Below are 27515 nucleotides of genomic sequence, written 5' to 3' on the forward strand. Positions count from 1 at the left end.
GAAGGTGACAAGGATTCACTAACAGCTTGTTCTTTACTGTTAAGGTGGGAGAGGACAGCTGATAAATTGTTTAGAAAGAAAGAACAAACTGTGGCAGATCTTTGTGTTTTACTTCTTTCATTAAAATGAACCGCGACAATCAGTGCAGTCTGGTGCACTGGGTAAACTATGTGTCTCTAAGCCAGAACTACCACTGGGCCACAGAAGTGACTCACAATAGGAAGAGTCCAATCAAACTTTGAGAGCTAGGAATGGCTGTAATCATTTTTCACTGCAAAAGATATCAATCTAATGCATTACTCTGAAAAAAATCCAGAACTGTATTACACAATTGAAATCCCAGCTCACACTATGTTATTGCAAATAAGCTATTTGTTGACACAGGAAATAATTTAAGATGCTCAAGAGGTTCTTCCTCAAAAGCAAATTTTGAAAAGTTGACTCTTTCTGACCTAAATATGTTATTTTTAAGTCTGTAGCTTTTGTTAAAGGCTCTTCAAAATCTTTTCTCCCTGATTTTAACTTTTATTTTCCTTTTATCCTTGGCATCTACTCATTTGTAAACCTTAACATAAAATATTTTGATGTGAGAAATGCTATCAAAATGAACATCTGAAGATGAAAGCTTTCGATGCAGCACTCTTGGAACACAGTGGCCAACATTTACCCAAATTTAATTTAACCAAAGTGGATCGCATTTCAAACAATTCATCCAAAAGCATTCATTTGCCATTTGTTCTTATTTAGACAGCCAACAACTCCTTTGATTTCCTGAGAATGCCAGCAGTAACTTATGAAATTTACTTGCATTCTTAGGATGTTTTGGCCAACCTGGATTATGGCAGAGAGAAAACCCCTCCAATGCAAGGTGGCCTCTTGTCAGTAATCCTGAAACCAGAAATTTTACAAGGAATTAGAGAGAGTCTTGCCTGTGATTGACCTGCTTCAGCATGTTACCCTTGGTTTATAGCCTTAAGATCAGCGTTATCTTAATACAGCCTACTGCCTAATTGTGGTCAGCAATATACACCAATTCTGGTCTTTATTTAATTAACATTTTGCCCCTTCTGCTCATACCCTTTTTTTTTCCTGAAAGAAAGGCATGGTTAGCGTCATGGTAATCCCAATGCTATTACAGCACCAGCGACCAGGTCTGGATCCAGTGCTGTCTGTAAGGAGTTTGTACGTTCTTCCCGTATCTGCGTGGGTTTCCTTCGGGTGTTCCGGTTTCCTCCAACCCTTCAAAATGTATCAGAAAATGAGAGAACCACAGCTGTGTGAACAACCGACATTTTATTTCTTCTCTCCAGGAGAAAGAAAAACACTTGTGACTTGTACAAAAATCATGAGCAAAACTACAACTATCGTGGATAATCGGAAATGCAAACAGCTGAGAAAGCCCGATCCACTCGTCCGTAAATGCAATCAGCAGCCTTGTCAGACCAGGTATGATACATATAATAATCTAAATTAAACAACGGCACCAGTAAAATCTCAATTATCTGGCATCTTCTGAACTTTACAGGTGCTTGTTAATTAAATATGCTGGTTAATGAGCAGGTCATGTTGTCCAATAACTGCAGTATATTCTATGCACAACAGAGTATATGGACATAAGGAAACTAAAGTATAGAACTGGCAGCACCACCATAACACCCAAAAGTGCCTTTGGTTCTACAGTTGGTAAACTCTTGGGAAGCTACTGATAAGCGCCAAATGGCTCCTCTATTGCAAATGCTGAACTGTGCTGAGCAACTTCTGAAGTGAAGATTACTGACCATGCCAGATTGTTTCCTAACTGTGGGTGCGTCCAGGTGACTGACTGTGCCAAATTGTTTTCTACATTTTAGTATTATTGAGATGGCATTATAAATTTTGTGCTACTTGCCAATCTAAGATCCAAAGCAGAGATGGGGTTGGATGTTCACATTACCTACATTTCATTGGAATTTCATTTCTTTTATTTATCCTAGGTTACACTATTATTGATAACAAGAAGTTACCTCATTGTGCCTTTCTCAATAGGTGGATGATGACAGAATGGACACCATGCTCACGTACATGTGGTAAAGGAAGTCAAAGCAGACAAGTGGCATGTACCCGACAGCTACGAAATGGAACACTGATTACAGCTCAAGAACGAGACTGTCCTGGGTCAAAACCTGCATCTTTACAACGCTGTGAGGGTCAAGACTGTCTGACGGTTTGGGAAGCCGGAATATGGTCAGAGGTATAAAACTTACTCATCTTCTTTAATGTGACATCCTCTGAACAATATTCAATATCCATTTTTCTCTAACACTGGGAACAATTACAGGAATGGGTGCAGCATCACCTTCACTGCCCTGTTCAGTACAAATAAAGGAAAGGTAGAGGAGGTTATGATAGGTAAGTTATACACATAATATTAAAACCCTAAGGAGCAGAGCTTCACAATGAATCTGTCCATTGCTGGCTTGGTTCCCTTGTCACAGACAGGATTGTCCTGAACCCCAATCCACCCTCAGCCACTGATTTGTGTGTGTGTGTGTGTGTGTGTGTGTGTGTGTGTGTGTGTGTGTGTGTGTGTGTGTGTGTGTGTGTGTGTGTGTGTGTGTGTGTGTGTGTGTGTGTGTGTGTGTGCGTGCGTGCGTGCGCGTACACGCGTGTGAATGTGCTCACGTGGGCATCACATTAGATTACACAGAAAAACCCAGTCTAGCATTCCCCAAACTTTGAGTTTCACAAGGAAATGACTTCTTCTATCATGGTAAGGATGTTGCAGAATTAGTTTTTAATTAATCTTTTGGCAATTACACATGGCTATCTTATCATGCACAAACTAAAGCAAGAATTGTCTGAATCTGATGTTCATATATCTAGATACTTGATGACAAAAGTGTGACGGGTTCACACAAATGGAAAAGTCAGATGCTTGTTCACAGGAATGCATAAAAAGCTTTGTCCTTTCTCATGAAGACAACAGGAGGTCACCCCTGCAGTAGTTTATATATGCATCTGGGTGGGGGCAGGGAAAGTCTTCAAAAGCCCAAGGCACTTTCCAATTCAGACACATCTGGATGAAAGGCCTACCTATCGAGCTAATGGGTCTGGCATTCTAAGGAAGTCTCATCCCCTTCCAGGTGTTTCGTGCCAAATATTCCAGGACAAAGTTCCGCTCCTATAAAATCAATGAAGCTGGAATCTTCCTCATTTTGATTTGAGGTGCATTAGCTTAGCTAAAAGCAGATAACTATTTCAAACTATTAAAAAAAATGGATTGATCCTTGTGGTTTACAAGGCTAAGAATGGCAAAAAACCTATCATTAAATAGCATATTTCTCAGTGTCAGGATTCTTCAAAGCATTGCATGGTCTCTGTTGCAATATGGGAGTATATCAGAGCAACCAAGCTGAGATTTCCTTTTTTTTTCATGAAAGGATGCTAACTAGAATCAGTAGCAATAACCTCATGGCACAGACTAATAAACCTCTTGCCTGGGGTAATTAAGCACAGAAGCAAAGTGCCCCGTCAACATTTATTTTATATCCCAAAATTTAGTGGAATTTCTGCCTTCCAACACTCTTCTGTAAAAGAGAATTTTCAATGCAGATTTTTTTTTACCTGAAATTTACCTGCAAGTTAATACTCATGTAATCGTCTAATTTTTGGAACACTTTTTTGAGCCAAAAGGGGAGGGGGGCTGGGGTCAACTTTTATATATGTCAAACTTTTGACCTCAGTCGGGAGCTCAGATGGACAGGTGGCCGGGGCACCAGGAGCTCCCAACCGTGGATCCTCAACCCAGCCACCCATCCATCCAAACTCCCAATACCCCGGCCACCTGTCCATCCGAGCTCCCGACTGCGGATCCTCGACCCGGCCACCCAGTAATTGTTGCTCCAGCTGTATATAATAGTTTACTGGTATGTTAGGTATAACATGAAGTTCAGAAAGCCAATAATTGGGATCTACATGTTCTGGCACTTTTAACTGTGAATTGCACAGGCATATAAAATTTGTCAGTTAAGTTCAATAGAAAATTATTTCCTTGGGCTGATGGACTAGAATTTGATCCTAATTTCAGCATCTAGATTAAAAAACAGCTTCTCATTTGTTACTTTCATCCACTGTATGCAGGAGCTTTTCATAATTGTTTTACTTGTTCAGCAAAAAATTGATTTCCCTCCTCTCACACTGAAGCATGCTGTCCAGTTTGAGTTTATCTTTAACTGAAATGAATTGGAAATAACTGAAGAGTTAAGCATTTGTTATTTTTTGACAAAGCACTGAGACACAAGGTAGCCAAAATACATCATTGATATTCACAATAACATAAGATATAAAAGCAGAAGTAGGCCAATCAGCCCATCGAGTCTGCTCTGCCATTCTATCATGAGCAGATTCATCCTCCCACTCAGCCCCATACTCTGACTAATCAAATACCAGTAAATCTCTGCCTTAAATACAACCAATGACCTCACTTCCACAGGCATCTTTTTATCTTGAAGTTGTGACCTCTTGTTGTAGACTTCCGTACTATGGGGAACAACTTGCCACATCTACTCTGTCCAGCCCTTTCAGCATTGAAATGTCTCTATAAGGTCACTCCTCATCTTTCTGTACACTCAATGAGTACAGTCCAACAAACATCCCTCTTATGCTCACCATTTCATTCTTGGTATCGTTCTAGTAATTTTTTTCTAAACCATGTCCAATGCCAGTACGTCTTTCCTCAAATAAGGCACCCAAAACTGTACACAGTAGTCCAATTGAGGACTCACCAGTGCCCTATGGAGTCTCAACTTTACACCCCTGCTCTTATATGCTATTCCTCTAGAAATAAATGCCAACATTGCATTCCTCGACAACACCTCTTCCCACTCTGTCCCCTGTAAGGATTCCATTCCTTGGTGTCTATCGCATCTGCACCCAGGATGAAGACTTCCATGCCAGATTATCAGAGATGTCATCCTTCACACAATGTGGCATTCCCTCTACCACCATCAACTTAGTGCTCACCCATATATCCTTCATTACCACACATCTGCCCTGGACCACTCTGCCGCCATGCACAACAAGATTTCTTTTGCCCTCACCTACCATCCCACCAGCCTCCTCATCCAACGCATCCTCCTTCGCCATTTCTGCCACTTACTACATGATCCCCCTGCTAGACACATATTCCTCTCCCTTCCTCTCTCCACCTTCCACAGGGATCACTTCTTCCATGACTGCCTTGTCCATTCCTCCCTCCCCACCAATTGTCCCCTTGGGACCTAACCCAGTGACCGCAGGAGATGCTCCATTTGCACCCACACCTTCTCCCTCACCACCATTCAGGGCCCCAAACAGTCCTTCCAAGTGAAGCAACATTTCACTTGTGAATCTGCAGGGGTTATCTACTGTATCCGGTACTCCCATTGTGGTCTCTGCTACATCAGAGAGACTAGACTCAGACTGAGAGATCACTTTGTAGAGCATGGATCTCCAAGTGGCCATCCATTTCAATTCCCCATCCTATTCCCTTGCTGACATGTCTGTCTATGGTCTCATGCACTGCCAGACTGAGACCACATGAAAATTGATAGAACCACACCTCATCTTCCAACTGGGCACCCTCCAACCGAATGACATTAACACTGACACCTCTGGCTTTCATGAAAAATACACCCCCTCACTTCTTCCAGTATCGCCTTCCTCCAGCTCTGTCTCTCCCTTCTGTCTCCTTATGCACAAACATGATAAATTCTTACCACATCCCTTATCATATCCAATTAACACACTTTGTTGGTCTGGATTCCTCCCCCAGCCAGCATTGAATTCTGAGACTTTCAGAGATTTCCTGATTCTGGCTCATTCTGTTTATTCCTTAAAGAAAAGCTCAGGCCCAAATCATTGGGCCATATATCTTTGTCTCCTATGGACACTGAAAAGACCAGCTGAGTTCCTCCAGCATTATGGTGTGTTTTTTCTATCATTGCGTTCACCTTCTTTACCACCGACTCAACCTGGAGGTTAACATTTAGGGTAACCTGCACGAGGTCTCCCAAGTCCCTTTGCACCTCTGAATTTTGAATTTTCTCCCCATCTAAATAATAGTCTGCCATCTATTTATTCTATCAAATTGTATGACCATACACCTTCCAACATTACATTACATCTGCCACCACTTTGCCCTTTCTCCTAATCTATCCAAGGCTTTCTGTATCCTCAGCACCACCTGCCCTAACCCCTATTTTGGTATCATTTGTAAATTTAGCCACAAAGCCATCTATTCCATAATCCAAATCATTTATATCCAACGTAAAAAGAAGTGGACCCAACACCAACGCTGCAGGAAACCATTGGCAACCAGTAGCCAACCAGAATATGATCCCTTTATTCCCACTCTCTGTTTCTTCTGTAGATTCTGAACATTCATTATTACTGTGTGTGCTTATCAGCATGTACATTTGTTCTTGTAAAATTCCTCATCCTGGACAGGGCTGGAATTAGAAACTGGATGGAGAGCTGTCTATCTTAATCCTTCTCACATATTAACATGAAGATAATAGATAATAGCTGAGACACAAACAACCAAGGACAGATTTTAAAGTTTTGGTCAACATGAGAAAAGTCAATACAATTAGATAGTTAAACATTATAGGGGAAGAAATTGATCACCAATTTATCATTTTCTGTGGATTTTCTAGTGCAAAATCTGTATACATTCTGTTCTATTTTCTTTGCAGTAATCTAAAATCAAGGGATAACTACTTTTTAAAATATGTAAGGAAGAATTCGGCTTCTGTCCTGCAGGCCTTCTGACAGACATTGTGTTCAACCATTCAAGACACATGCTAAATAATCCATTCTACTCCACTATACCTAATCAGCTGTCAAAAAAGGAGCATGAAAAATGTATTTACATTTGTCTAGTTCTGACACCTGAAAGAAATTATTGGCCATCCTGAACCAACAATTGTATTGAGCTGACTTTGTGAATTACAACAGTCTTATTTGATGAAAGGACACCCACAACGTTGTTGAATGCAGGACTGAAATCCGTCAGTGTTGAAGGAATGGTGATTTATCTCTATGTCCAAGCACTCTGAACCAACAGGGAACAAATGTATGTTGCTACCAGTATGGTTAATGCTCTGTGCTTTTGACTTTTCCTATCCCAGTACTTCACAGAGATGTTCTGCCAACAAAGCAACTGGCCCAAATTTCCAGCCTTAGACAAACAATCTATGGAGGCTCCAAGGCCAATTTTTGTTGAGCTTTGGGCAACTAGATTATAGGTAATGCTTTTTTTTTAAACTTTATTTATTTAAAGAATCATTAATAGCAATACAAAGTACATTCCATAAAGAAAATTTTATGAATATACATTAAAAAAAAAGACAACTAAAAAAAATTAAAATCCCCACCCCCTTCCCACACCATCAGCCAACTCTCTTAAGGAGAGCTAAAAATATATAAACAGAAACTAAAATATATAATAAATCAAAATATATCTAAATGCATATAATTCCAAATATGTTAACCACTTATTAACAAAAAGAGAATAATTGTCATATAGATTATACATATTTTTTCCATAACAATACAAGCTTTCAATTCATGCCATCGCATTATATTAATCACTATATTATCTTTTCATGTACTTGCTACACATTTTCGAGCTACAGACAATGCTAAATATATAAATGCAATTTGAAATTTATCCAACCCTAATCCCTGTAAAAGAATCATATAACTCATTTAAAAAATAGATGGATCTAATGGTAACTTAAAATTATATAATTTTTCCAAAATTACCTTAATTTCTTCCCAGAATGGTTGTACATACATACGAGACCAAACAGCATGTAAAAAAGTTCCAGTACATACATCTAAAACAAGAATCCAAATTACTAAAACCATATTTTTTTCAATTTCTCTGGTGTTAAATACAATTGAAGTAAAACATTATAATTAAACATTCCGTACCGTACATTCGTCAATTTGGTAACACTATAATGACACATATCTGCCCAGTAATCTTCAGGATAAACAAAAGCTATATAATTTTCCCATTTAAGCTTAGATTTCTCCCATTCTGACTTATCCATATTGTCTTGTAATACTTGATACATAAGAGAAATATAACCCCTTTTTGTAAAGAAGAAATCAAAGACTCGAACTCCATCAATGCAGGTAAAATCATCTCTCTACCATATATATTTTTAACCAAAGATTGAAGTTGATAATAAACAAATAAAGAATTTTCAAAATGCTCTTTCAATTGAGTAAAAGAAAGAAACTGACCTTCTACAAAACAATCCTGTAATGTTTTTATATCCTTAAAATCCCAACTCTTTAAATGACTATTAAACATTGAAAAAGAAATAAGTTGATTATCATATAATGGAGATAAAATTGACAGTTTCCTTTTAATCCTAAAAAAATTTTAATCCATAATTTTAATAAATATTTTCATATTGGAATATTATATTCCCTCAAAAAATTTACATTCCATTGAAATATAAATTGATACACCTTAACTTCAGGAATACAGGTCATCTCAACTTTAGCCCAACTAGGAGGCTGATCCAAATCCATCAATCTACTAATAAATTTCAACTGGGCTGCTTCATAATAATTCTGAAAATGAGATAATTGAAGCCCACCTAATATATATTTCCAAGTGAGTTTATTTAATCCTACCCGTGGTAATTTAACTTTGCATAAAAATTCTCTCGTAACTTTATTAAAGTCCTTGAAAGAATCTCTTTGTAAGAGAACACGGTATTGATTGAAATAAATATTGGATACGAGGAAAAATATTCATCTTAATACAATAAACTTGGCCAATTAAAGTTAATGGAAGATCTTTGCACTTAATTAGATCTGCTTTCATCTTTTTTTTAATAATGAAACATAATTTAACTTATAGAATTGATACTCAGTGTTTACAATTATTCCTAAATATTTAATTTTATCAGACCACTTCAATTTTATATTTTTATACTCTGAATAATTTCCTTCTCCAAATGGTAAAAATTTCACTTTTAGCCCAATTAACTTTATATCCAAATAATGTTCCACAATGTAATAAACATTCCTGTAAATGTGGCAATGGTTGTTCTGGGTTTGTTAAATATATCAAAACATCATCTGCAAATAAATTAATCTTATACTCTTCATCTATAACTCTCATCCCTCTTACCTGTTCATTCTGCCTTATTGTTTGAGCTAATGGTTCAATAGCCATTGCAAACAAGGCTGATGACAATGGACAACCTTGTCAAGTTGAATGTGTCAATTTAAACGATGATGAAACTTGACCATTTGTCAACACCCTAGCAGTCAGATTCATATATAAAGCTTTAACCCATCCAATAAAAAGGGCCAAATTTAAACTTCTCCAGTACTTTAAATAAAAAATTCCCATTCGACCCTATCAAAGGCTTTTTCCACATCAAGAACAACCACCTGGGTTGGACTGCTGTCGATAGCATTGACCAAACTAATCAATCGAAGAATATTATCTGAAGCATTTCTATTTTTAATAAAACGTGTTTAATCAACATGTATCAATTTAGGTAAATACTTAACAAGTCGATTTGCTAGCATTTTTGCTATTATTTTATAATCAACGTTCAATAAAGAAATAGGTCTATACAAAGTCACTTTCAATGGATCTCTATCTTTTTTTGGGATTACAGTAATTAAAGCACTAGAACAAGATTCTGGTAGCTCATAATGTTCAGTCACTTGTTGTAATACCTCCCTGAACAATGAAGATAAATCTTCATAAAAAGTTTTATAAAATTCCACCAAAAATTCATCATCACCTGGTGACTTTCAATTGGGCATTTCCAACATAGCCACTTTAATCTCTAATTCTGTAAACGGAGCTTGCAAATCCATAACATCCTCCTCTTCTAATGCTGATAACATTAACTTAGATTTTAAAAAATCATCAATAGAACCATTATCCAGTTTCCCCTCAGAAGTATATAGTTTTATAAAATGAATAGAACTGGTCATTAATTTCCTGAGGTTTATAGGTAACTGTTGAGTTCTTTTTTTACAGCATTAATAACCTGTGAAACTTGTTCCTTCTTTAACTGCCATGCAAGTACTTTATATGCCCTCTCACCCAACTCATAGTATCGCTGCTTAGATCGATTCAAATTGATAAGTCTGCAACGTATTATAACACAATTTCAATTTAGTCAAAGCCACTTTTTTTTTCTGTCACTTCCTTTTGAAATTCCTTCTCCAATTCATCAATTTGCTTTTCTAATTCAAAGCTATCCACCATATACTGTTTTTTTAACTTTAGTGGTATAACTAATAATCTGCCCTCTTAAATAAGCTTTTAACACATCCCATAACACAAAAAAAAACTTTTTACTGAATTAGCATTTTCAGACAAGAAAAAAGTAATCTGTTCTTTAACAAAAATAGCAAACTCTGGTTTTTTTTAAACAACATTGTATTAAATCTCCATGTATAAGATGAACGTATCACTTCTAAACTTACATAAGAAAAAAAAGTAAAGAATGATCTGATATAACCCTGCTTTTATATTCTGCCTGTGATACCCTTCCTTGTAAATGTGCCGATACTAAAAAAAAATCTATTCTAGAAAATGAATCATGTTGAGATGAATAAAAAGAAAAATCCTTCACTGTAGGATTAACCCTTCTCCAAACATCCACTAAATTTAAATCCTTCATCAAGGTCCAAATTTGTATCGCCATATTTGATTTCCTTATACTTTATGGGGATTTGTCCAACAAATGATCCAAGACACAATTAAAATCTCCCCCAACTAAAATATTTTGATTAGCTTGATTTAATAACAAAAAAGCATCTGAAATAAAACACTCATCATCCACATTAGGTGCATAAATATTAAGCAAAGTCCAAAATTCAGTAAAAATTTTACAATTCACCTTTAAAACCCTTCCAGCATTCCCTTCCATAGTTTGCAATTGAAAAGACAAATTCTTATGAATTAGAATTGCTTCACCCCTTGCCTTAGAATTAAATGAAGAAAAAATCTCTTCAATTTCAAATGTTCTTTTTCAGTCAAATGTGTTTCTTGTAGAAAAGCAATATCAATTTTCACTTTGTTAATGTAAGCCAAAATTCGCTTTCACTTAATCGGATTATTCAACCCCTGAACATTAAAAATTGCAAATTTAAAATTAGACACTTTACGAACTAACAATATAATCACTTACTACAAAATATCACTCCCCTTCTAATAAATGAAAACTACTCTCCCTCCCCTAAATATTTTTAAAAGAATATATATATATATATATATATATATATATATTTTTTTTTTTAAGAATATATATATATATATATATATATATATACATGTATATATAAAGATTTTAATTATTCCCCCCTCAAAAAAACACTACCCAAAAGTAGTAATGCCCTAAAAAACTGGGTGTGTTAAACCCCACTAGTGGCAGATGACTATCAAAGATTTCAGTGCTATCCACCTCACCCCCCAGCCAAAAATAAGTCATTCAAATTAATACAATTCAATACTGTAAATATATTCAACCCAATGACTCCATTCCCAATTATTGTTCCGGGTCTTCAATGTCTTTGAATTAAAACCTCTTTCTTTCCATTTTTCCCATTCTTTCCATTCTGTCAATTTCCATTTCCGTTTGCCCTCTTTTTAGGCGACGGTGGCGAAACTCTTCCATGTCCTCATAAATACGGTAATGAATTAGCAAAAATTAATGCATCGTGATCATTCTCAAAAAATTGAGATTGAAAATTTCCATAAAAAACCTTTCACACAGCAGGATATCGAAAGGCAAATTTATAACCCGCCACAGTACTTCTTTAGCCAAATTAAAAACCCGTCGATGCCCAATAATTTCTTGACTCAAATCTGCATTAAAAAAACTATTATTCTGGATCATCAATGGAGATTGACTTTGTCGCCCTCTGTCCCGCCAACTGTAATATCATTTCTCTGTCTTGATATTTCAGGCACCGAACTAAGACCGCTCATGGTGGTTGTCCCGGTAACGGTTTCTTTCATAATTCTCTATGTGCCCTCTCCAATACTAGACCTCTTGATAAATATTCTTTACCCCATACCTCGGGGATCCAACTCTTGAAAAAATTTTATTGGATCAGATCCTTCAATATCTTCTGGAAGACCCACAATTTTCACATTGTTTCTCTGACATTGATTTTCCAATGAGTCAACTTTTTTCAGTAAGTCTTTCTTCTGGATTCCCCAATCTACAAATGAATCTTCCACTTGCTCTATTTTTTTCCTTATTACTTACAACTTGATTTTTACATTCAGTAAAAGCTGTTTCAATTTTTAAAAATTTCTTGCACTGTAGCCACCGATTTAATACATTTATTGACATCCCTCTTAAGTGTAGACATATCTTCAGACATATTAGATATTTTAGTTGTCACTTCAAAAACCCTTGTCATTTGTTTAGATATATTGTCCATATGATAAGCAATCCCTTCCAAGACTGTACAAACAGACTCCATTCCAGATTCCAGTTCCACATCTTGAGGCCTACCTTCTCTTGACTCCACCTCCAGTTGTTCCTGTGAACTGCTCGTTAAAGGTAAGTCCTCTTCTTCTTCCAACATTGTCGGGCCATTCTCCGTGTGGCTGTGGGTTTGTACACCCAATGGCGGCATCCCGACACCGCTTGGGTCCCCCCACAGCCCACACACGGTCCAATAGTTCACGGATCCTGGAGGCACCACACATGCCCGGCAAGGCCAGGGGCCACGCAGAGGCAGTTTCCAATGCCATTCTGCACGTCCCTGGTTCACCCGATGGCAGCGCGGGCTCAAGGGCCCTTCTGCCCGTGTGTCCAACATCGCGAACATGCAATTCGACGCCGACTGAGCTTGTCAACATGCCAGCACTATCTTGTGGAGACAAGGTCGGCGCTGGTGTGATACTCACCCTGGCAGGAGTTCTCTGTGCCTTGGAGGTTCCAAACGACAATTCTGTGGCTTCAGCTGGACAGGTAGGCCTCAATTCTTCAGCACTTTTAGAAGATAGTTTCTTCTGGAATTAAGCTTTCATTTTTTTTTAATTTTAGTCACCATTGTGAGCCAGTAATGTTCCCAAAAATAAAAACACAAATTTTATCCACTTAGATAAAGTTTAAAGACGGGTGCTTAAAAAACTGGCTGAGGAGGAGTAGGATTGTATGTCTGCCATCTAGCCACACCCATTATGGGTAATGCTTGTGGCCAGTTCTCTGCTCTCATACCAGAAGGAGGTCAAATCGAGTTTCTACCCACCTATCTGTCAATTATACAGGATGGCTTACTGATATGATGAAGCATTTTACCTTAATTCTAATTTTTTTTTACACAAGAAAACATGCCAATTAGATTAAGGAAATTTGATATTTTTCAGTAAAATTATTGAATGTGAAATAAAACACGAGGCCTTCACATTGATTAAATGTAATAATGCATTTTCCTCTTAGACTAAATCTCTTTATTTTCAAAATCGGCATCCTTGGTTTGTCCTGATGTTGAAAATATATTCAGTCACATTGAGATTGCTACCATGTCCTTGATTTTCTTAATGTGACATCTAGGATTCTATAGAAAAAGCAATAGGACAATACTGCAAGCCCTCTTCCACACTTCCAAAGTACCAAAGATAGTCAGCTACTGGAGGTTAAGAGAAGAGTAATATCGTATGAAACAAAATAAGAATTATTACCTTTAATAACTAGACTTTTCATTTATATCCATAGTCATGCAGTATGCTTCTCCATATGACTTAGTTTTGTAGATCATTCTAGATATATGATGGCCTTTATGCCATATGGTGATGATGCAGAACCATGCTTGAATCACTGATCTGTACTCAGCAAAATGCATTAAACATACTCTGGTAATCAGTGTATTTCTGTTCACTCCTTCTTATCAATGTATGAATTTTCAAAAGACTCCCAATATAAGGAATCCACAATATTCTCCATTTACATGATTAAGGTTCAAGAATTGTTTTAACTGAAATTAAAGAAATTATTATAAAAATAAAATATTAATGCTTTCCAAAAAGCTGATACCAATATATATGACTAAATTTCAGTCAGTCATTTACATTCTCCTTTCTCAGTTCGATTCACTTTAAGTGACACAAAAGTTAATTTGATCAACAAAATTAGACTTTAAAAAAATAGTATTTCTCCCAATAAACTATAATATTGATAAAAGTGCAAATGTTATTGCACTGCCACTGTGTACAATTCACAATTAATTAGCAAGTTCAAGAGAGAAACAAGGAAACAAAGCACAGTACTTGGCATTGTGCACTTTTATGTTGACCAAAGCAAAAAGCTTTGCAATTTCTAAGGATGCAATAAATTGACATGTCAAATTTTATGGAGAAGATAAATTGAGACAAGATACCTATTGCTGGAACCAACTGAGGTTTTGTCTAGAGTAGTTAGGCTGTATGATTTACTGTCAACTCATTTTAGGAATGCAGACAACGTAATTCACCTGTGGATATAAATGAACACAGATTTCCACAGAAACAGCTGTCACAAAGTCCTGACATTTGCTGGATGATTTATCACTTTATTCTGATCGCTGTGTCGTGTGTTTTCAGAGTTTTCGTTTCCTTTAGAGATTTTTCAGAACAGATGAGTTGAGCGCTGTGTCAACATCTGTAGCGGTGTTGCCTAGGGTGTGATGTTACTGTAAATTATATCCTTATGTTGGTGTACATTACAGTGTTCTGTGAAATGTGGCAAAGGCGCTCGACATCGAACTATAAAATGCACCAATCCACGGAAGAAATGCGATTTATCAACACGCCCAAAGGAGGCAGAAGACTGCGAGGATTATTCAAAATGCTACGTCTGGAGAACAGGAGACTGGTCTAAGGTGGTACATAGTCAGTAACTCTGCTTTTTTTTTCATTTAATTTTTCTGTCAGAATACTAAGGACGTTCAGTGCATTTTCTCTACAGCTGCATAAGAAGGCAAACGATATCTGAGTGTTTTAGCACAATCATTTGTCTGGCTTTGATCAGCAGATGGGAGATTGCTTTTGGCTGCTTTTACAGAGAGTCGTGAATTGCAGTAAAGTGCATTTGAAGAGAATGTATGGTATTTTCAATAAATTATAATAGAGTAGTCGAGATGAATTAAAAGGAAACAAATTTGTCAAACTTTATAGAGTATAGACAAAATTATAGAACCAATATTAAACTGTTAAATATTGAAGATGAAAGACACAAAAGAACCCGCCCCTCCCACCCAAGGAGGCCATTGCATTGTTATGAACCATGATCACAGAGTACAATTGGTTTGTAATCTGCATTGAGTCAATTATTCTCAACCTTTATGTAAAAGGATAAAATAGAGGTCAGCATGACCCAGCTTAGGGAGGGTAGACTTAGGTGAGGGTTGAATATCCAGAAAGCTCTGTTAATAGTGCACCAGATGGACATTTATTGAGAATGTGATCAGGTTCAAGTATGATGCTCATCCATGCTACCAATACTTGACTGTCAAGACTCATACATGAACAATGGCTTCTTGAATAAGGCATTGAGGGCAGTCAAATCTCACGGAACTATTTTTTCAAATCAGTGCCTTTTGGAAGGAAACATACATTGACAGGACATATTGTGAATGATTGAATTAAAAATGCCAAGGTATGTCAATCTCCACAATAGATGTAGTGTTCACTGCCAAATGGACCTTAACTTGCACCCTCTTCGGTTAATCTATATTTCCTGTCAGAAACTGATTATTCAGCATTTTCTAATTTTGTTTATATTCATTCTTGCTGATTTCTTGTACCTCCCTCCAGTATAATTTTTAATTTAGTAACAGGCCATTTTGGCCCATGAGTCCATGCCACCCAATTTACACTCCAATTAACCTGCAACCCCCCAGTACGTTTCGAACTGTTGGAGGAAACTGGAGCCCCCAGAGAAACCCCATGCAGACACGGAGAATGTACAAGCTCCTTATAGATAGCATGGGATTCAAACTACAGTCCAGTCCTGATTACTGGTGCTGTAAAGGTATTGCACTTACCACTATGCTGACCATACCACCCGATCCATCATAAGCTGATCCATTCTCCCTCTCAGCCCCACTCCTCTGCTTTCTTCCCATGACCTTTGATATCCTGACTACTCAGATCCATATCAATCTCTGCCTTAAATACACCCAATGACTTGGCCTCCACCGCTGCCCGTGGCAGCAAATTCCAGAAGTTCACCACTCTCTGGTAAATGAAATTCATCCGCATCTCTGCTTGGAATTGGCATCCTTCAAGCCTGAAATTGTGCCCTCTTATCCTTGACTCCCCTACCATGGGAAACAACTTTGCTACATTCAACATTGTATTTTATTTGCCATTTTGCCCATTCTCCTAATCTGTTTAAGCCCAGCTGCAGCCTCCTGGTTTCATTAATACCTCTTTCTTCTTCACATACCTTCGTATCTTCTGCAAACTTAGCCAGAAAGCCATTTATTACACAATCAAAATCATTAATATACAACATAAAAAGAAGTGGTCCCAGCACCAGCCCCTGCAGAACACCAGAATAAGATCCCTTTATTCTCATTCTGTTTCTTGCTGACTAGCCAATGCTTTACGCATGCTCGTATCTTTCCTGTAATTCCATGGGCTTCCTTCTTGTTAAGCAGACTCATGTACAATGTCCACTGCATATCCTTTATCTAGTCTGCTTGTGGTTTCCTTAAAAAAAATTACAGTATGCATGTCTGACAAAATTTTCCTATAAGGAATCCATGATGATTTTGACCCATCTTGTCATGTAACTCCAGGTACTCTGTAACCTCGTCATTGACAAATATCTCCAACAACTTCCCAACCATCGATGTTAGGCTGACAGGACAATAATTTCCCTTCTGCTGCCTCTTTCCCTTTTTAGATAGCAGAGTGACCTAATTCTCCAGAACCAAGCTAGTATCTACTGATTCTTGTAAGATCATTACTAATGCCTCCACAATCTCTATAGCTACTTCTTTCAGAACCCAAGGGTGCATTCCATCTGGTCTGAGAGACTTCTCTATCCTTTGACCATTCAGCTTCCCGATCACCTTCTCTCTAGTGATTGTGACTGCATTCAGCTCTCTTCCCTGACACCTTTGAAAGTCAAGTATACTGCTAATATCAAAAGACTGATGCAAAATATTCATTCAGTTCCTCTGCCATCTCCTTGTCTTCCAATACAATTTCCCCAGCATCATTTTCTATTGGACCCATATCGATTCTCGCCTGTTTTTTTTTACCTTTAATATATATTTTGTAATGTGTTAAGGATCCTTTTTGATATTATTTGTGAAATTCCTTTCAAAGTTAATCTTTTCTTTCCTAATGACCATCTTACCTTTTGTCTGTGTTTTCAAAAGATTCCTCTGTCCTTCCACTAATTCTTGCATCCTTCTATGGTCTTTCTTTTGTTAAAACTTTGGCTTTAACTACTCTTGAAATCTACAGCTGTGTCATCTTTCCATTCAAATATTTATTTTGTTTTTGGAATCCTACACCTTTCTTGTTGGTGTAGCAACTCCAGCCATTGCTGCTCTGCCCTCCTCCCTGCTAGTGTCCCTTCCCAATTAACCTGCCAATTTGTCTCTCCTACCTCTAAAGCCTCCTTTATTCCACTGGTATACTGACACATCTGATTTTAGTTTCTCCCGCTCGAACTGCAGGATGAATTATATCATATTATGATCATTGCTTCCCCTTACCTTCAGATCCCTTATCCAATACAGAATCCAGAATTGTTATTTCCCTAGTGTATATATTCCAGCTAGGTAGTTTCAAAAATGGGAATCTTTTCTCTTGGCAGTTTTATTTGTTAAATTTCCCTTTTCTTCCCAAACTGACCCTCTACATCAGGTCTCCTAACACAGCTGGGAATTAGTCAGCTGGTGTCAGTAATGAGATCTCTTGGCAACTGGGTTCATTAGAATTCCCATAGATTCACATCTGGACCTGTTGGATGCCAACTGGGAGATGTACAAGCTGGTAAAAATTCATTATGTCCCAGCTAGAGACTGGTTGTGCTACTTTTTAACTTTATACAGCTCTAGGGAGTTCTTTATGATGAAAGTGATCTATCCAAGATTGGCTTGCCTTACTCTCTCTAATTTTCCCCTCCAAGGTGGAATTTGAACTTAAAATTCCCACATCCCTCTGCCCCACAAAATGGCAGGCATTGGGGGCTGAAGATGGTCAGAGTTAAATTGACAAAAAGGTGGAACCCAACTTTGACTTATTGCGAAAATGTTTTTTTTAATGACACCTGCAGAGGGAAGTTATTGACTGGAATGTTTAAATCAGAGAGCTTTACTGTAATTTTCTCTTGGGTTTAAACGTGACATCTTTTCCAGTAGTTCCCCAGAAATTAGCTTCGAATGGGGCATATTTAGTGGCTTTTCACAGGGAGGATAAAAGGTCAAGTCTTTTGAGATTCTGTACTCACAGGTACTTTCTCAGCTGACTCAGGTTTTTGGCGACAAACCTATTCTATAATCTGGAGTTCTTCACACACAAAATATTAGAGTAGATTACGCCAAGAATGTTTTTGGTTTCGTCTTCAGGTGAGGAAGACCATTAGCATTGGAAATGACATGTGTGGGAAACTGTAGATGCACAATAGAGCGTGTGGGAATGGAGAGGGGACAATGGAAAAGAAGCAACACAGGACAGCAGCTTTGCAGAAAGCATTACCCAGGAGAAAATCAGTGGCTTATGTGTTTTTTTTTAAATCTCTGAGAAGATAGTGCTCTGCTGGAAGCTGATCCTGCTTTGTAAGGGTGAACGTGGTGGCTGTGCATTATCAGTGGCTGGGAAAGTCACAATCACTCTCAACATTTTTGTCTCTGATTCCATTCAAAAATGTTGTTAAAAGCATTAAAGGTTTTCTCAAATACTTTAGTGATTTGGGTTCATGAATTGATAGGCTGGCAATTATGAAGAGGTTTTGACTTGGCAATAGCAGAGTGAGTGGTCACTTGCATTTTGCCCAAAATTGACCTCCTTCAGAACACCATAGATGATGTATATGAAGCAATCTGTAGACATCCAGGCAAAAGATCAAATTCTTAAATTTAATTCCAACAACATTCGAGTTATCTTCCACAGAAATTTAAATGGAAATATGGTATTCTTTGGAATCTGTCGTAATGTAACCATATCAACCTGATGATAATGGTGTTTAAGACCTAGCTGCCAGGCAACAATGGATGCTTTCTCCAAACATAGAAGGATCCCTTAGAAATTGCCACATCTGCTTCTGTCCCCGAACTCCACCACCTCCCCTCCTGATTCCTGCCCATCATCATCCTTTACTCCTTCTTGGTCTACATACCACCTACCTGCTCTTGATTCATCCCGACCTCTCTCCTTATACTGGCTACGTTCACTTCAGATGAAGGGCTCAAGCCCGAAACATCAGTTTTCTTTCTTTATCTTGGCTCTACACTATTTGACCAGCTGAATTTCTCCAGCATCATGTTTTTATGTTCTCTTCACTCTCACTCTTAACCCAAATCGTCGACCATTCCTTTTCCTCCACAGGTGCTGCCTGACCCATCAACTTTTCCCAGGAGTTTGCTTGTTGCTGCCTCTGACCCTGAGCTGAGCTGGAGACTGAATGCTCCGATCCCTCTACAGAAGTCTGCAATTCTCATATCTGAAAGCGAATTATTTTTAGGCCCCATGGGACACACACCCCTCTCCTCCAAATTCAATGGTTATTCCTCACATACTGTCAAATGCAGACTCGGCCATCACAGCTCAAGGCAGTATGCCTGAGACCTACTGATAAAAACAGAATATTCAAGTGGGAACACTTTAATCATACGTCACTTTCATCTTCTCACAACCAAAGCACTGTGACAAAACTTTCAATGTGAAGAAGGAAGTCCATCCTCAGAAGGCATCCTTGCACTGGTTTTTTTCACCTTCAGCTGACTAATTCTTCTGCTGAACTTTTGTTCCTGTTTGTTATCATTACACTTGGCATATACTCTGGTGCCTCCCATTTTTGTTGCTAACCCACTGACAATATCCCTTTCATTCCTGGGGAGCTTTGTTCAGTTCACCAAAGCCAGAAGGCTGCAACTTGCAAGCTGCCCCGTCGCATTACATAAAGAAGGGGTTGTATGGCCAGAAGTCAATCGGAGAAGTGATCATAAAACATAGGGGCAGGATTGGGCCATTCAACTTACTTGAGTCTCTCCCACCATTTCAGGATGGCTCAGTTATAATCCTTTCGAATACCATTCTCCTGCCTGCTCCCCATAATCCTGGATTTCCTTCCTAATCAAGAATTTTTCTACCTTTGTCTTAAATATATCAAATGACTTGCCCTCCACAATTATTGTGGCGAAGTATTTCATAGATTCACCACCATCTGGGCAAAGAAATTCCTCTTCATCTCTGTTCTAAAGGGACAATTTTGTTTTGAGACTGTGCTCTCTGGTCCCAGACACTCCCACCATAGGAAACAACCCCTCCAGAAATAAAGTGGGATTTGAGGAAGTATATAGAAAATTTTAAAAATGGACGGCCATGAAATGTAAGTGCGTGTAAGATATGCCTTGATGTGACATGCTTACAAAGTGTGTGAAAGAGGGAGAGTGGTTAAGAGAGTGTAGGTGAATCAGTAGCTGTGCTTGCAGTATCTGACCAGATTAGCCTGGGATGTGAACCTTCTTGTACCTGATCCACTTCCGCTGATGCCCACTCAGCACATCTTCTTGATCAGATGAGAGAAACCATTTCTTCTTTCTAATTATTTAGATAGATTGTCTCCTCGCTGCCTCCAACAGTACATCAAGTGAGGCCTTGTTGAAGAGGAACTTTGGAATTTACTTCACTGTGTTTAAATGTTTATATGCAGTTGTATTGCAGGCAGTCCCCCAGGTTAAAAACATGTTCTGTTACCTCAGTCTGTTTTTAACTCAAATTTGTATTTAAGTTAGAACAAGTACATACGGTCCTTATTTAGCATCAGTTAGTCAAATGTTTATCTTAGTATATAGTATATATTTTACCTTTCTATGCATGTAACACATGTAAGAAATACTTCCAAATACACTACAACATCTTAAACATAATAATAGAGTACATAATTGGACGATGTAGGAGAAGATGATGGAGAGATGTTGGAGAGGATGGACCTGCTGTTGGAGAGTCAGGGTTTGATTTTTGCCACGTGAAACCTGGAGGTGAAATCAGCTGCAAAGAAGCATCTGTTCATTTCTAGCTGCCTTTAACCCAAGGAGGCAGTAAAGAGTCACCAAACTGTTGGTTCACGAGTCGCTTGTAAACCAGATGAAATAAGAGTACAACGCTGTTAATGCATTCCAAGCAAGTTCAGGGCTATAGAAAACTGCATAGTTCAAAGAATTATTGCTACACACTTTAACGTAATATATTCCAGTGTTATAAACTGATCTTTATTGGTTATAAGTGAACATCGTTTATTTAAGAAAATATTTGTTTAATGAAGCTTACCCCTAACCTTAACCCTCACCCTAATGTGTTGTACAGTGGTTTGGAAATTCACTGGTCTGATCCTAATTCTAATATCCCTAACCCAGGCGTCCCCCTCCATACAAACTGGTGTTGTTCAATGGTTTGGAAACCCGTTAGTCTGCCACATCAGAGTTGAGATGAAAATGGAATAGATTCCCATCAGTGTAGGTCAGCGAGCTGCAGGATAGTGTAGGGAGCCCGATCACACTGGGGACAGCAATAACTTTCAACACAACCACCGCTCACTGCCTATATTTCAAATATTTTAAACTAGAGTCTTCCAAGGAATTATGAGGTGGTTTAAATAACTTTAATGTTGCAAATTTAAAACTGTAGGTCAAAAAGAGCATTGTACAGCATACTCTGTCACGATGCTGACTCAACCAGACTCGAACCGGAAGATGACAGCATTCTACTTCCGGCTGGCTTGTCGGTTCAAAAGTACGAGCTATTTATAAATTGATCATTTTCAACCCAGGGGCTGCTTGTACCTACACATATTCCAGTCTTCCTCTGAATATTTCCTTTGAGATTTGATTATGGGTTTCCATCATAACCAACACAACAGTGTAGAGATTCAAAATTTAAATTAATTTTATTTATAACATAGTAGAAGCTCATTCTGGCCATTGAAACACATGCCTCCTTATTACACCCATTTACTGATCCCATATGTTTTTATGGGAGTGGGAGAAAACTAGAGCACCCAAGGAAAACTCATGCCGGACATAGGAAGAATGTACAATCTCCTTACAGACAGTTTTTACATGCTGCAGCCTGACAGGTACACAAGACACACCACTACAGTTGTATACATTAAATGACCACAATATGCCAAGAGAGAAAGAGATAATAAAAGAATGGATAGGTAAATATTTGCAGTTAGTGGAAAAAATATGAATGACATTTCAACAGTGCAGACAGATCTTTGGTGGTCGCAGTGTATGATGGAAAGGGTAGTATGGAGAAGTTCAAGAGCTTGATAGCTGTTGGATAAAAACTTCTTGAAACTGAAGGTGCCAGACCAGGGTTTTGTATTTTCTGCCTGAAGGTACCAACGGAAAGAGGTTCTAACCAGCGTGATTGGGTCTTTTATGATGTTGGCAACCTCCTTGAGGCAGCATGTCACAAAGATGGGTGGGAGTTAGGTGCCTGTGATGGACTTGGCTAGGTTAGCCACTTTTTGCAGACTTCTGCATTCCTGGGAACTCAAGTAACCAAAGCGAACTGTAATCCAACCAAGTTTCACAGCTCCAATCTTCTGATGTCATCCCTGATACAATATAGTTTCTGGAATTATGGCCTTGAATTTATATTCCGTCAGCAGCAAGAAAAAGTGAATTATAACATTTCTCTATCATGATCCCAAATATAATCTTTGACCTGTTAGCTGCATAAAAAGAGCAGAATCAGACAATCCAAAATTATTTTACTTTGTTCTCCATTGGCCAAATTGAATCAGCTGGACTGCTAGCAAACCCTGGAAACAGCAAAGTATCTTTGGATGGGTGAAACAAAATAATTCAGCTATAATAAAAAAAACACATAGGAAAGTTACTCAAAGAGCAGACTTAGGCGAATGCCATTTGATAGAATGTTTTTTTTCTCTCTCAGCATTGGCAGTCTTGCTTTCTTTCGGCTACTAAAGTCTTAAACTTTAGAATTCCATCCTAAATATTTCCATTTCTCTACTTCTCTTTCCTCCTTTAAGATGTTCTTTAAAGCCTCCCTCTTCAACCAGACTATTGGACATCTGTCCAAATATCATCTTGTATGGCTCAACATCAAAATTTGTTTTTTAAATATTTCTATAAAGTAGCTGGGGGTATCTAACTACTTCAGATGTGCTGTACTGGCAAGCTGTAATGCCAAATTCAATTGGAAAATTTAGAAACTTGAACTTCTTTTTAGACAACTTTACTTCCCAAAGTGCAAGACTTCAGCTGGTAGAATAATTGTTTTCAATGTGTTGACCTTGCAAATGACCTTCAGCAAATCAGGTGTAGGAAATTTCTTGAACTGATAAACTTCTAAAAGAATAAAATTTATATTTCCAAATCTCCAGCAGCCATAGATTTTTTTTTAAAACCTGTGCTTTAGCAGGTAAACCAAATGGCTAAATTGTATTCAGCAACAGCTTAAGGACATGTGTAAACAATTACAGTCCATACTTGAAAGCTGTTTAATGTAAATGTTAGCTGGCACTGATGTTCACCGTGGCTGAAGTAAAAACACAAAATGCTGGAGAAGCTCAACAGGTCAAAGAGGGTCCTTTATGTAGCAAAGGCTTTGCTACATAAAAGACACTGTATTTTTCATCATTTTAGATGCACATTTTTGCCTAAGGAACAACAAATATTGATTTACTCACACATTAAAGCACAACTTTTGTGCCATTTGTTGATTGTAAAGAAGCAAATAGTTTAATTATTTTTACATTTTTGCATTGGTATGTAACCTTTTTTTTATTAATGCCGTCATGCAAAGTTTATACTTTAAGTGGAAATGAACATCAAGTTAGGTTGAGATTAATTGTTGCTAAAAAATATGCTTATATATACAACACACATGTCAAACTCTGGCCCGCGGGCCAAATTTTGATATAATTATATTTGGCCCGCAAGATCATATCAAAAATGTATTAGAGGTGGCCCGCTAGCCGCCGCGCCAGTAAAGCACACGCACAGTAACCGTTGTGTCCCAGGGTGAGAGAGAGAGAGAAAAATCCTGGTCCTTGAAAAGTAGTGGTGGGTGGTTTTATAAACACGCTGTCGTGTCCCCCCGCCCACCCCCCCCACTGCAGCATGGCCTGGCCGGTGTCACGGGAAGCCAAGGCCGCTTCCCAGCGCCCAGAACCCCAGTGGCACAGCGTTCCTTGGAGCTGCAGATGGAGTCGGGACGCCGGAGGGAAGATTGGGGCTCCCCGCCGGGCGATGGGGGCGCCGGCCGCCCTGCACCTTCCCACCGGACCAGCGGCGGGTGCCCGGAGTACACGTGGAGAGCAAGGCTGGTCGGGCAGGTAGGGTGGAACCCCCCGCCAATCTCGGGAGTGGCGTGGGCTGGATCGGGATTAGCCGTGCTCACCTGCTCCTCCACCGCTGACCAGGATCCCAGCGCAGTCCTGAGCGCGGAGACTGCCCTGGAAAGGTCCTGGGACACCGGCACGGAAAGAAGAGCAGGGTCCGTAGAACATTACAGATCAGAAACAGGCCCTTCGGCCCTTTGACTCTACCTCGTGAAAACCCAACACTGGAGAAACTCAGCGGGTTAAACCGTATCCTTTATCCAGCAGAGAGGTACCTGACAATGTTTGGCCCTTGATCTCCCTCATCAATGTATAAGCGAAAGTCTGTGGTTCTCGTAAAAACACCAGAAGGGAGAAACTCAGCAGGTCAAAGGGGATCCGGGAGAAACTCAGCAGGTCAAGGAAGGTCCAGGAGAAACTCAGCAGGTCAAAGGGGGTCCGGGAGAAACTCAGCAGATCAAGGGGGGTCCAGGAGAAACTCAGCAGGTCAAGGGGGGTCCGGCAGAAACTCAGCAGGTCAAGGGGGGTCCGGCAGAAACTCAGCAGGTCAAGGGGGGTCCGGTAGAAACTCAGCAGGTCAAGGGGGGTCCGGCAGAAACTCAGGGGGGGGCCTGACCTCGCCAAGACCGTTGCCCACTCCCCCTCCCTGCCGCAGGCCGACCCGCGACTCACGGTGACGGGGCCGCTGATCCGCCGAGAGCTGATGCCCCCGCCGAGAGCCGATGCCCCCGCACTGTCGTTGTCCAACCCGATCGCCCGCAAACCCCGCCCTCCCGCACACAGGCCTGAGTAAGTATTATGAACTTTAATCTCAGGATAAAACGATCTTCTAATAGTTTCATGTCACAGTGATAAATATATTCCTGGTTAAAAATAGTCCTGCACCTAGATACAAGCTCATTAGGCATAAAACTTGAAAAGTGTGTAAATCAAAGGATATCTCTACCAATGGAAAAAGGGCATGGCAAATAAACCTGCTAGACTTCATGCCCACAATCAGTCACCCATTTGATTGTTTCAGGAATCATGTTATTCTCCCACATTCTCAATAGCCCTCAGATTTTACTATTCGACAGCACACTAGCAACATTTGACAAATCCTCTATAGAGAAATATTATTTATTGAATATTTTATTTCTCATTTGTTAATGGTTCTGGAAAGAGTTTATCCAAAACTATTATTAAACATTTATTTTAATAAGAAAAAGTTTAACATTACATATGTTGAAAGAAGAGAAAACATGCAGATGTTGTTGAAAATTTTCAATAAATATTCAGTTCGGCCCTCGACTTAGTCCAAGTTTTTAATTTTGGCCCTCCGTGAATTTGAGTTTGACACCCCTGATATACAACAAAGTCAAATAATCTCCAATAGAGATACAAGTAAAACCTGCTGACATTCAAAACTTCGGCTCTCTGAGAAGGAGTGGTTCCTTAGGCAAGATGTCAATGAGTTTCCTCTTTCCATGGAACCACATCAAGGGTAAAGCTTTCCTCTGCCATGTACCCTGGAATAGAAAACTACTGGATGCAAACAAATAAACCAAGGGTCAAGACACATGATAACAGCTTTTTCACCATTTGTAGTTTTGAGTTTCTGAGATATATCCAGGTGATTTCTCTGAACAGTAGTTGGGTGGGCTGTAGGTATGATGGAGTGCTTGCATCCAAATCTCTTAATACTTCCAACTGTAGCCAGCTATAAAAGGAAGAAGGGACCTGCCTTTACATGTCCATGCATGTGAATGACATATAACAACAGGGCAATGGAGAATTTGGGGCGGTTAATCTGATAGGTTTATGCTGCCCCTCCCCCCCCCACTAATTCTTTGGCCTTTTTCACCACTTCAGAGTCTCTGCTTCCCTTTCCACTGACTTCTACAAAATATCATATTCAATGGAATAGAAATTATATATTTTTGTCAATTCTGCCTCATTTGTCTGCAAATTGGCCTCATTTTTTTTTATATTGAGCCCCTAATGTAAATAAGGCCTTATTTAATATAAAATTCAGCTCAAGAGGACTGAGGGCAGAGAACTGGGAAGTTATCTTCAAGATGTAGAGACCTCTGGTCAGACTCTCAGTTAAACTGCCCCATTCAATTCTGGGCAGAGAATCTCAGGAGGAAATTAATAATTTTAAATGATGCAATGCTTGAGCAAGAACTATGTTATGAAATTAGATGATCTAGTCCACGTTTGTTAATTTAACTATAAAGGATGATTTATTTAAGATGTTCAGAATTACTAAAGAAGCAGGTATTTCCCCTGATGGTATGGTCCATAACTAAAGAACAGGACACTGCTGTAATATTCATGAAGATTGTGGTGGGCTCAGTGAAAATCAGTGCTTTGGATCTGTGAAGCAGGACTTGTGGTGAACTGCTGTTCACTCATTTATCTGGCTCCACCCCACTCTTGAACCTGTATAAAGGCTCCAACACCATAACCCCTCCCCAGAAAGTCTGGGTCACAGCACAGGATGACCTTCAAGTTTATTGTAAATAAAAGCCTATTGTTCTGTAACTCCAGTCTTTTGATTTATTGATAACGCATCAGGACTGCCAATACTCAGGTAAACAATCAAGCTGAAAGCTTCTTCTTCAGATTTCCCAACCTGTTAACTTGCCATAATTTTATGGGAGCAGTGAAACCTCCACCATGAGTATTGAATGAAGATTTTGTTCCCTTGCCATTCCTGGGGCTATGTTCTATATCAGAACAACTTAGTGCATGGGCATTGGTAAGAGGTTTTGACTTTTGGCAACTGCCTCAATACAGAAACATACCTCACTCCTGAAACCTCCCCAGACTAAATTTGCAAATACACCAGACACCCTCATTGCATGTGCAAACTGCATGTTCCGTTATTGAGGAATTAACCTATTATTAGGACTTTCAAAGCCAGAAAATTAAACAATGCTTTGCAGTATTATGTAATTTTTTTAA

At 38.8% G+C, this 27515-nt stretch overlaps 1 protein-coding gene across 1 annotated transcript in view; it reads left to right on the forward strand.

The window, feature by feature from the left end:
* Positions 1-27515, forward strand: part of LOC138735984 (A disintegrin and metalloproteinase with thrombospondin motifs 19-like) — a 377361-nt gene that overhangs the window by 325884 nt on the left and 23962 nt on the right. The window contains exons 19-21 of the mRNA XM_069885117.1: positions 1311-1446; positions 2026-2230; positions 14737-14889. Coding sequence (XP_069741218.1) covers positions 1311-1446; positions 2026-2230; positions 14737-14889 — 494 coding nt within the window. The remainder of the gene's footprint in view (positions 1-1310; positions 1447-2025; positions 2231-14736; positions 14890-27515) is intronic.

This window comes from Narcine bancroftii, chromosome 1, assembly GCF_036971445.1.
Source record: "Narcine bancroftii isolate sNarBan1 chromosome 1, sNarBan1.hap1, whole genome shotgun sequence".
NCBI classification, from domain to species: domain Eukaryota; kingdom Metazoa; phylum Chordata; class Chondrichthyes; order Torpediniformes; family Narcinidae; genus Narcine; species Narcine bancroftii.